The 12764-nt window shown below is 38.0% G+C and overlaps 1 protein-coding gene across 1 annotated transcript; it reads right to left on the reverse strand.

Annotated features, from left to right (window-relative positions):
- Positions 1 to 5738: 5738 nt before the first annotated feature.
- On the reverse strand, positions 5739 to 6684 carry LOC117081504 (olfactory receptor 56A3-like). Its single transcript, XM_033207552.1, is given in 2 exon segments — positions 5739 to 5763; positions 5765 to 6684. Coding segments are annotated over 2 exon segments (945 nt in total).
- Positions 6685 to 12764: the final 6080 nt, after the last annotated feature.

The raw sequence follows: 12764 nt of genomic DNA on the forward strand, positions 1-12764 counted from the left end.
GTGAAATATATATCTGATAAAGATTAGTGTTTAAAATATATAAGGAACTCTAACAATTCAACAGCAAGAAAACAAATAACTTAATAAAAACAGGCAAAATATCTGAGTAGACATTCTCAAAAGAAGACATAAAAATGACCAACAGGTATAAGAAAGAAATGCTTCATATCAGTAATCATCAGGGAAATGAAAATCAAAACCATGATGAGATGTCACCTTACTCCTTTGAGAATGACTATTATAAATACAAAAAGGAAAACAAAACAGCAACAACAAAAAACACAAAAAATAGCAAATATTGGTGAAGATGTGGAGAAAAGGAACTCTTACACACTGTTAGTGGGAAGGTAAATTAGAAAAGCCATTGTGGAAAACAGGACAGAAATTCCTTAAAACATTAAATAGAACTGCCATATGATCTAGCAGTCCCACTACTGGGTATATATCCAAAGGAAAGAAAATCTGTATGTTGAAGAGATAGCTGCTCTCTCATGTTTTTTGCATCACTATTCACAATAGCCAACCTATAGAATTAACCTATGTGTTCATCCACAGATTAATGAAAATAAAATGTGGTCTGTCCATTTAATGAAATACTACCCAGCCACAAAAATAATGGAATCCTCTCACTTGTGACAACATGTGTGAGCCTGGAAGGCATTATGCTAAGTGAAACAAGTCAAACATGGGAAGACAAACATTGCATGTTCTCATTTATATATGGAATATAAAAAAGCTGATCTTGTAGAGATTAGAAGGCTATTACCAGAAATGAGGTGATTAGGGAGGAGGAGGGCATAGAGGAGTGATTGGTCAAAGGATAATAATTGCAATTAGATAGAAAAAATAAGTCCAAGAGATCTATTGTACAGCATGGTGACTACAGCTGACAATGATATAATACATTGTATTTTGAAAGCCCAAAGAGAGTGGAGATCATGCCATATTCAACATAAAAATAACTATTTGAAGTAACGCATTTGTTAACTAGATAGATTTAAGCATTTTGTAATATATATATATACTTTAAATATCCTGTTGTGCATGAAAAATACATACACTATCTGTCAACTTTAGAAAGACTGCTTTTGTTCTTATTACTTGTAATAAGTGAACAAAAAATATAAAAGTAGAGGATATTCATTATTTTATACAACATTCACTTCAGAGAGGTAACAGCCCTACTCCATGTGTCATTTTTAGTCTCCAGTGCAATTTCTCACATAGCCTCTTTTATAAAATCATTTCCTATTTGAGCCTCATGGTGTTATGCTATGGCTCCCTCAGTTGTTCCTTGTTTGAAGTCATCTATTAAAATCTTAGTCTTGCTGCTTCATATCAGATGTTGACAGTGGCTTATAGTCTAGTTGGAATCAATTCAGACTAAAAGCACTGTTCTTCAAAATAAAAGATTATAAGCCATCCATGAAGAGATAATGGAAAAAAAAGAGATCTCAAATCAACAATTGACGGATGGATGCTCATAGATTTGCTACATATACCTCTACAATTTGTCATGACATTATCACTATTTCCTTCTCTTTTCTGAAACTGGAAAGTTTTAAATTATTTACAATTTCTTTTGAAACACACAAAAATACTTAGTAGATTGTCCACATTGGTCATCACTTTTCTGATTTCTGGATAACTAGAATTTCATATTTATAGGAGTTTTAAAAGTCATCAAATCTAGAGCTCACTTGGAATTTTCTCTAAGGATTCTTTGCTAAATAGATGTCCAAGATTTGCTTAAATCTCACTAGTGACAAGAAACTGTCTTCTAGCACTTGGAAAACTTGTTTCTCTTTAAAAAGTGTTTTTAAAATATTTTTAAAAATGTTTCTTTCACTTATTTGCAACTCTTATTTGGGCCTATATGGAAAACACTTTCTGGTGAATTAAAATTCCAGTGGTAGGCTGAGTAAGTTTTAACAATGTCTCATTTAGAATCTTGCAGGCTTCAGAGCTCTGCAAGCGGTATATTGCTCATGCCCTTTTCTAAATAGTTTCCTATTCTCTGATGATGTGCTTTCTCCTTTATATTGCAAATTCTATTAAGTTACAATGAGAAAGCACATCATTGGGGAATAGGAAGCTATTCCCCTACATGGTTATTTTATTTTATTTTATTATACTTTAAGTTCTAGGGCACATGTGCATAACATACAGGTTTGTTACATATGTATACATGTGCCATGTTGGTATGCTGCACCCACTAACTCGTCATTTACATTAGGTATATCTCCTAAGGCCATCCCTCCCCCCTCCCCCCACCCCAAAACAGGCCCCGGTATGTGATGTTCCCCTTCCTGTGTCCAAGTGTTCTCATTGTTCAATTCCCACCTATGAGTGAGAACATGTGGTGCTTGCTTTTCCCCTACATGTTTTCACTCACTTTTTAAATTTTATACCGAGTCAAGCAAAATAACACAACATGAAATAATTTTAGCAAATGCTTATGAGATAGATTAAGAAAATATAAAATGCAGTAGAATGGGAGAATAGAATGACACATGGAATGATGTATAGAGTATAACAATGTGGTAGCAGTATAAGTTATAATAGGACAGATTCCTAAATATCTGATATCCCTCTGTTAAAAACAAACACTCCAGTGCATGAAGTTTTAAGACACTCTGTGAGAAGTGCTATAAGCCACTATTTTATCTTTCTCTATTTATTTCTTTATTTTTGACATGGAGTTTCACTCTTGTTGCCCAGGCTAGAGTGCAATGGCTCGATCTTGGCTCACTGCAATCTCTCCCAGGTTCTCCTGCCTCAACCTCCTTGAGAAGCTAGGATTACAGGCATGAGCCACCATGTCTGGCTAATTTTTTATTTTTAGTAGAGACGAGTTTCACCATGTTGGTCAGGCTGGTATCGAACTCCTGACCTCAGGGATCTGCCTGCCTCAGCCTCCCAAAGTGCTAGGATTACAGGCATGAGCCACTGTGCCAGGCCTCTCTTTATGTTTAAATATACACACCTCTCCTTCATTTTTGGAAGTGCGTAGAAATATGTGTAGGCTTAGGCAGGTAGGTATGTTTGTGCAAGTACAGTATTTCAGAAAGTGGAGATCACGAAGACAGGAAACCCAAAACATCTTTGTATCTTTTGACCTATAGGAGAAGCAATACTGTGATTATGGAAATTTTCTGAACTCCAAATATGAGCATAAAGCAGTGAGAAGTTGAGGAGTCACATTGGCTTCTCAACAATGAACTTCATAAGACATCAGCTTGGAGAAAACATTGCATAGGTACCTTTGTGAAACATCTGTTTAAAGGCTTAGCAGAAATAATACTTTGTTTTATAGTTTTTATTTCATTGCTTGTATAACAGAATACACTCCCTAGATATTGGTCTTTCAGGATTCAAAGACACTGATGTGAGAAAGACATAATTGTGTTAGAATGTCTGTGAGTCAACCCAAAACATGTAAAGTGCAGCTCAGATCTGCACCTAGAGAGGATACTGCCAGTACTCATTTAATTTTACATAAACACACTCTTTGAGGCTGAAGCAAATCTGATTGATTTTTAGTGTGAAAATAAAGTATAAAATCTGTTCTTGGAGTTATTACTAAATAGAACTAACATCATAATCTTCTGAATCATTAGAATCATCATATTTCAAAAAAATTGGATTCATCAAATGCATCTTTGGCCAACAGTTGTTCGAGAATAATGTTAACATTATGGATAAGAATGCTATGTTTTCTAGGATTTGACATTTTCTATGATCGAGAATTACTGCATTTTGTAAATGGAAATACCTCTATTAAAATTGAATGCTATAAATAGAACAATGTCTTTTGTTTGCACAGCTGATATACTAGAGTGATGTGAAAATAATAATAAAAGTGAGATATTTTATGGCAAAGTTATTTTCAGGTAAACGCTGCAGCTGCAGGTGCTGCCAGCAAGTGTTCGTAGGGCAAATGGGAAAAGGGTTAAAAAGGAGCTTATATGGCAAATAATTATTCTTGCTGTGCTTTATCCAAATAATCAGACCAAGTATAAGAAGATTAGAGCTCATTTTGCAATCAAATCAGTCTTATCATAATTTGTTTTTAATAAAAATGAAGAGTGAAAAGAGAAAAATTATGTTTCAAGAACTATGGTACACCTGTTAGTAGAGCTGCCTGGCCACTGGTGCATGCAGACATCCCATCCCAAGGGAAGAACCAGGGGTGAAGGAATGTAACCCCCAGAAGCATGGCAAGGTATAAAACTGCAAGTCAAAGGCCAAACTGTGCACTTAATCTCCCAAGTCGCCCGCTTGACCCTCTTCCAAGTGTACTTTACTTCCTTTCATTCCTGCTCTAAATTTCTTAATAAACATTCACTCATGCTCTAAAACTTGCCTCAGTCTCTCATTCTGCCTTATGCCCCTCAGCTGAATTCTTTCTTCTGAGGAGGAAAGAATTCAGGTTACTGCAGACCCATACAGATTCTCTACTGCTAACAATAGAAAATTTTACATTGTTGAGTGTCTACATTTAGTTGTTTTCCTTTAGAATGTTGGAAGTTTATCTTGGCAAACCATAAGTTACATGCCGATCAGCTTGTTTCTCTCAAGTCTTGATTTTAATCTTTCTACTTTTTATGTAGAGTAGCTTTTATTCCAGTGCTAGTTACGTACTACTACAAACTAATGGCCACTTCAGCAATTCTACTGAATGCTCCAGGCATTCAATGTGGTCTCTCCACAATGACTATTCCGATATGAAACATATTCTGGCCCTGTGTATGTTTCAGAATTGTTTAACGTCCCCATTAATCATTCTTTCCCCAGTGATTGCTCTTTGTTCCTGTACATTTGCAGCTTATGATGCATGTTATCATTCATGTGTGCTTAGAAGCTGTCCAATTAATGAGAAAATAATGTTCAAGAAAGGTATTTTAGGTGTCAATATTATTGTTGGATTATATGCTATAATACGAGCAATCTTTGACTCATTAATAAAGCTTTCTTTGCGTACCAAAACCTGTGATATATTGGATCTGAAAGATAAATGTTCCAAGCACAGACACATTGGGGAGGAGGATTCAGGAATCTCATATCCAATAAAACTCATTGATAATTGTTACTTATATGAGAAATCAGGGCAAAACCCCTGCCCTCTTGCAATGCACATTACGAAAGTTTACCTTGTCTTCCAGAGAAAGAGAAGGAGAGGGAGAGAGAGAGAGGAGGTGAAAGGAGAAAGAGAACTAGAGAAAAGCAATGATGTGGTTGAAGGGTGAGAGAAAAAGACCTAATTACAGAGCAGTAGCAACCTTCCACCACTGAGGACTGAAATGTCAACTACAGTGTTTTTTTCTCCAATGTATTCCTTTTTATGAAAATAAGAATAAAAGGACATTACACATAACAGACACAACAAAATAACCACAGTTGCATTTTCAATAATATAAAATTCATGCCATATTAAGAGGCGTGTGTTCAGCAATATAAATTTTTCACTTTAAAATCTGCTTTAAGGAATGTCAGTGTTTTGGACAAAATATGATTATAAGCATGGAATAAAATGAGAGAGGGCCAAGAATATTTCTGAGAAAAGGGTGGAAAGAAAGACAGACTTAAAATAAAACTGATGTTTTTGAAAAGCACACAGGATATATAGTGTATCCAGTTTGAGGTTATAAGAAACAGGTATGAATTTCAGCCCATTCACTCATTAAGTCATTAATAAGTTATCTTATTTTAGATATTCAGAGATCCAGCTGTCCTTGTTAGCATCCTTTTTTCAACAACCTGCATTCCCTGCTTAATCTCTTGGATTCTTACCCCATAAACGACAGGGTTAAGGGCTGCAGGAATGACATGGTGGAGAACATTGAGCAAGACCGGCACATCAGGGGAGACTTTCTTCTTAGCCGCATGTGTGAGGACAAAAACCAGAAGGATGGTGCTGAAAAAGAGGATAAGGATGAAGTGGGAGCCACATGTGCTTAGGGCCTTTGCCACAGCACCCTCCACCTTGAGTCTCAGCACAGCTCGCAGAATGAGGGTGTAGGAGAGGAAGATAAGGACGAGGTCAGATCCTAGCAGAGTCCAGCCTGCAGCTAATTGGTAAAGGTGATTGATGGTGACATCATCGCAGGAGAGTCTGGAAACAGACATATTGGCACAGATGCAGTTCTCAATGACATTTCTTCCACAATAACGGAGTTGTGCTGAGAGGATGGGGATGGGCAGAGTCATAAGCACATTTCTGGTCAAAATAAACATAGCAACCTTGACTACAAATTGATCAGTGATGATTGATGGATATCTCAGTGGGTGGCAGATGGCAACATAACGATCATAAGCCATGACCATGAATGTGCAAGACTCCATGGCTTGGAAACAATTCATGATGTACATCTGCAGGAAGCAGGCAGGGAAGCTGATGGGCCTGAGGTCAAACCAGAAGATGGCCAGGACCTTGGGGATGACAGTGACGCAGAGCAAGATGTCCACCAGGGAGAGGAGGCTGAGCAGGTAGTACAGTGGCTTGTGCAGAGAGGTCTCCAGCTGGATGGTGATCAGGAGGGTGGCGTTGGCCCCTATGGCCAAGAGGAAGAGGAGGCTGAGGGCCAGGGACAGCCAGTGCTGCCAGATGGAGGATCAGACAAAACAATTCAAAAGGAAGTCTGAAGCTTCAGTGGAGAGGGTGCCATTTTGGTGTGTTGTCATATTTTCCCATATATTTTACTGCTTTCTTTTAGTAATCTGGAAAATCAGGATTACAAATTAGCTATGGATTCTTGATACACAAAGATAGCACAATTTGTTTGTCATAGGTACAACTTGTGGTGTCTAGCAGGTTATGTAGAGCCAAGCAAATTCATCCATTTATCCTCAGTGTCGTGTCACTGGGGTATTCCTATCACTTTAAACAGTACAGCTGTCTGAGGTGACATTCCTCTATACATGTTTACTTTATTCAACGTCAATTTTCAGTAGAATTGGGTTTTTTAGAGAAACTGAAAAGGAGAAAATACTTAGGAAACGACTTTAGTGTGACAGGTGAGACTAAATTTGTACCCATAAGTTTCTTCTTCATGATTTTCATTTTAATGTACACATAGCCTATCATGTCTACAAGTTGACTATTGCAATATGCTCAAATAAATAGCAGAGCCTGGCACAAAGATGGGACTCAGATAAATGTTCCTAGTCCCCATGTACCCATGACATCCTTATTCTAACCTTTCTGCTGCACTTATTTTGCTTAGAGACTTTTTAAATCATACATGTAAAATAAATTTAGTTAACTTGTATTTTGTCCAAAATTTCATTTTTATTTAGTAGGTATAGATTCTGCCAAATAATTGCATTAATATCTCTCTATTTTTTAGATGTTCATATCTTTAGGCTTCCTAACTTCTGGGAGAAACAGCTTTAAAAGGAGATTGGGCACTTCCACATAGCTAACAGGGAACAATGCTTGTCATTAGACATGATGAAAAATTGGTGTCTCTTATTGTAACGGTGTGAGGGTGACGAAGTTCACTTTTAAAGTCTGTCCATCTCCTTTGCAGTTCCCTTTTATATCTTGACTATAATGATATAGCTACACATTTCCCACTCTCCTGACAGTAGTTCATTATTCCATTATCATTTAACCCTTTTCCCTGGCATTCTGTTAGGTACCAGTATCACAAAATTTAATAAGAAACTGTCCTTACTTTTACAAAAATAAACCTATAACCACTCTGGGAGATGTTGGGTGTAGTAAGAATGAAAGATATTAGCAATGTCAGAGATATGCACAAATTATTAGGAGGCTGCAGAGGAGAGTTGACTGTGATACAGGAGATAGGCTGAAAAAAAAAACTATTATAAATAGAGTGATGTGGTACGGACATTTACATTAAAGGTAAAGGATTCTAAGATTCCCCTCCCCTGCATTGTGAAAGACAGCCCATAGAAAGAACACTTGGCAAAGGTGAAGGTCAGGTCTTTTGGGGGCTCTTCAAATCATACAGTTTTATTGTGCATATTTCTGTCTACTGGGACAGAGGTTTCTGTTCAGATGTTATTTTGTGAATTTAAAAATTTAAAAATTCCTTTTCGTCGCTTCTTGGCCTTTTGGCTAAGATCAAGTGAAATTCCTTTTCATCAAATGTTTAAGAAATACCCTGTTTCTCCCACTTTGGCTCACTAATATAACAAAATTACATGGTTATTTTTGCAATTCTTTCTACTTACTGGGAATTGTGCTCTAATGTTTTAGCACTTCTTCCCATTTAGTTATTCAATATTCTGTAAAATATGTTTCATTATCACCACTTACAAACAAGGGAAGTGATATCTCAAAATCCAGGTTCTTAACCACCCATAATCTTACCTAATATAGAGGTTGGGTTGGATTAATTTCTAGGATTCCTTCAGACCCAATAAATAATTCTTTGTTTTGTTTTGTTTTGTCTTTTAGACGGAGTCTAGCTCTGTTGCCAGGCTGAAGTGGAGTGGCACAATCTCTGCTCACTGCAACCTCCGCCTCCCAGGTTCAAATGATTCTCCTGCCTTAGCCTCCAGAGTAGCTGGGATTGCAGGCATCTGCCACCACACCCAGTTAATTTTGTTTGTTTTTGTGGTTTTAGTAGAGATGGGATTTCACCATAGTGGCCAGGATGGTCTCGCTCTCCTGACCTGGTGACCTGCCCACCTCAGCCTCCCAAAGTGCTGGGATTACAAGCGTGAGCCACCGCGCCCAGCCAAACCCAATAAATAATTCTATGATACATATTTGCCCTATCGATCCTATAAAAAGTAAACAAACTTTACCCAAAATACAACTGATAGTTTTAAGAATTGAATCTCTCAGAGGAGAAAAGGTTTGGGGATGGGGACAGGGTGACAAGGAAGGAAGTTACAACAAAACTGTGAACTCTAAACTGTATGATATTTTCCTACTGATGGAAACATATTTTTGGAAGAGGTCCAGATAGTATTTTTGTTTTCAGTTGTCTTTCTTATTCCCCAAATGCAGTTCCAGTCCTTGCTCAACTGGGTCCTGTCAGATTCTCCTCATCAGAAAGACCCTGTTAGTAACTGCAGCTACTGTCAGTGGAGGGAGGACAGACATTTCCTCCAGGGATCCTCTCTTCACTCCTCTTGATCCTCTGATTCCCCATGTAGTCTGCCAGGCATGGCCTTTCATTTTCTATATAGAAGAGATTTAGATATTCTCCCAATTCTTTTCTCCTACAAATAATAGGGTATATTAGTAATGACTTTGGTAAGTTCAAAATGAATTTTAAACATACAGTTTTATTTGTGACTCATAATACTTTGAAGTAGGTAGGGTAAGTTGATTATTTTAGCAATTTATCTTTCACATACACAAATCAAATTTTGTGGTTTTACATGTCTTCCTACAGTTTGTCAGGGTTCAACTGTGGAGAAAATAAAAGTCTAAATAATTCTTTCAGGTCCAAGCCAGTGAAAATAGGAATACACATGTGCCCTGTGTCACCATAGTGATGCATAAATTGTCTATGTTATTTGAGATTTTGTTTTATATATTTTGTAGATTTTTCTTATCCACCCACACTCTCATGCATACACATGCTCTCCTAAGGGCTGTTTTTCAGCAGTCTGGAGCTTCTCCCTCTTCCTTCCTCTTGCAACTCTGACTCCTGCTTCCCACAGCTCATAGGCTCCAATTCCCTCCTTATTCCCCTTTTGTATTGTGTCTTTTATTGTATTCCTGGTTTTGACTCCTAAGGAACAACCCCTTCACAGTTAAATAAAGATTATAAATTCATTCTCTATGCACTTCATACCTGCCACCCTCTAATCTTACTTTCTCTTTTCTAATATTTTTGCCATTTTCCTTGATAGAGTGGCTCACTGAGAATAAGACATACTGGAATTACAGGAGGTCCTCAAGATAGTAACCCTTAAAACAAAACTTCCAGCCTTGAGTTGGTGACTAATGACCCTTCTTCATGCCCTGGGCACTATCTTCATTCACTTCTGCCTTTCCTTCTCTCTTTGTCTTTGAATACATTAGCTTGTAAGTGTGGAACAAAAACTAGTAAGACCTGCTAAGCCTAGAAGTTGGCACAACTGCCCCAACCCCAATTAGCTTTACACCCATAGCAAGTACAACTACAGGCTGTTAAATTCCACATATTCCCTTTAAACACTATTTTCTGTATTACTTTCTTGTTATTTATTCCTTTGCTTATTGCATCCTCTGATCCTACTTTCTGCAAAATTTTTTCAGTAAAAAATCACAGCCCCTTGATGAGTTGTATTCTCAGGTATTTTATTCTTTTTGTGGCACTTGTAACTGGGATTGCCTCCTTGATTTGGCTCTTAGCTTGAACTTTATTGGTGTGCAGAAATGCTACTCAGTTTTGTATATTGATTTTATATCCTGGATCTTTACTGAAGTCCTTTATCTGTTCTAGGAGCCTTTTGCAGAGTATGAAGGGGACTTAAACTTCAGTAATGTTTTATTTTATTTTAAAACACCTGAAGCAGATAAGGTGTTTTTTGTTGTTGTTGTTGTTTTTAAAGAAAAAAATCACAACCCCAAATCTCACCTTTCCAAGTAGCTTTTCTTCTTCGGGGATCACAAAGGACTCCTAGAGGGAATTAAATGTTTTGTGCTTGGAAGCAGAGAAAATCTCAAAATGACCTTTGCAGGGTAGAGCCAAATGGAAGATCTGGTGACTCAGGCATGAGTATCGTAGAGAAGAAGCCTAGAGGAAAAAGTACATTTTCCGTCTCTTGAAGAGATTTGGGATAATTATTTTTACCATTAAGATGAAACTTCTTGGACTCGGGAAGGGGAACATCACACACTGGGGCCTATCATGGGGAGGGGGGAGGAGGGAGGGATTGCATTGGGGAGTTATACATGATATAAACGTCATGCACATGTACCCTAGAACTTAAAGTATAATAAAAAAAAAAGCAAAAAATAAAAAAAATAAAAAAAATAAAAATAAAAATTGATTAGGAAGCAATCAAAAAAAAAAAAAAAAGATGAAACTTCTGAGGATCACGTAGGAGGATTATTTTTTTCCTAACTCACTGACTCTTCCCTTTTCCTTCTATTTTCTCTAATATTTCTGCATGCTTTTCAATCATTCAACAAGCATCGATAAAGTACTCATCCCTATAAGTAAAGCATCTGGGAACACATTTGCTCCTTTTTTCCTTTCATTATTCTATCTTGGTTTGTAATCAAAACTTGCCAATGGCACACTAGGGCTTAGGAACTGGAGCTAATGGTTTCCAGTTCCAGCCAGGAATGAGATGAGAAAGCCAGAGAAGTTGAAGCTCAAATACTAAAGGAGAGACTATCAGCCTAGGCTTTCCCAGGTTGCAAGATAGGCCCACAGAATAGTACCAAAGAGGCGCTATTTTAAAAAGTAAAAGAGTTGCCAGGGTTCTATCTTGATAAAATTCAGGCAGGCCTGTAAGATACCTCTCTCAGATATAGTTTCAGATATTATTCAGTGCATCCAGTGACAGGTAGCTAGCTGCTCTTCTGGGCATAGTTTTCTGTTCTCGTCAGAAGTAGATTTTAGCAATTTTGATCAGAAATCTTTTTTTTTTTTTTTTTTTGAGACAGAGTCTCGCTCTGTCGCCCAGGCTGGAGTGCAGTGGCTGGACCTCAGCTCACTGCAAGCTCCGCCTCCCAGGTTCACACTATTCTCCTGCCTCAGCCTCCCAAGTAGCTGGGACTACAGGCGCCCGCCACCTCGCCCGGCTGGTTTTTTGTATTTTTTAGTAGAGACGGGGTTTCACCGTATTAGCCAGGATGGTCTCGATCTCCTGACCTCGTGATCCGCCCATCTCGGCCTCCCAAAGTGCTGGGATTACAGGCTTGAGCCACCGCGCCCAGCCTGATCAGAAATCTTTTGAACTACTTCCTGACTTCCACTGGTCCTGAGCTGTGGTCTAACCTCTGAAGTTACAGAAGCTAATGTCATTCTTACTTTATAATTCAGGCATTGGTAGGCATATTCTTTGTTTTAAAGCCACTAAATTTCTGTATTCAGAGTTGAAAACTTCAAATTTTCTTAACTTGGCTCCAAAATATGCACTCTTTAGCTCTCATACTTCCTGCTAATATTCTACAGACAAATTGCAACTTTCCTGCATTTCTGCTACCACCAAGCACCCAGAGGATGGCAAAAGAGAGAAGGTCCCAGAGCATATAAGCCTCTTCACCTGAGACAGGTTGCAGTTGTTACTTATTCCCTTTACAGACTACTTCAGTAGTATTGACCCAGGAATGGAAAAGAGCACAGATAGGGACTGAAGACAGAGATCTCTCCAGTCTTCTGGCTAATCTTGGCATAGCCACCTTTAACATCCTCTAGCCAGACTCACAGAAAATGTGAAGCATGAGGTTTGACTCCATTAATATTGGAGCTCTTGTTAGTTCCAGAAGTATCTGGGGCAGTTGTAATTGTAGTACCTCAGAAACTCTGACCTCTGGGAACTTCTTAATCTCCCTTGGAACCAAAAGGTCCTCCTGGGATAAACAGGCAGTTAGATGGGAGAATAAAATGATTTTCTTTCTTCCCATGACAAAGAACCCCTGGTAATCCAGTGCTATATTGACTGCATGTCCTGTAGGCAGTAAGTACATCTCCTGGGTACAGGGATCTGATGTCCACATCCGTCTGTGTTCATATTCATTTGCCTATGCACACTGAGCACCTTCTGTGGATCCAATAAGTGAACAGAAATTTTAGTGGGCTTCCTGCTTGTTTTGTTTGATAGGCATTGCCCAAACCATG

This window comes from Trachypithecus francoisi, unplaced genomic scaffold (genome assembly GCF_009764315.1).
Source record: "Trachypithecus francoisi isolate TF-2019V2 unplaced genomic scaffold, Tfra_2.0 Lachesis_group8, whole genome shotgun sequence".
In the NCBI taxonomy this organism is placed as follows: Eukaryota; Metazoa; Chordata; class Mammalia; order Primates; family Cercopithecidae; genus Trachypithecus; species Trachypithecus francoisi.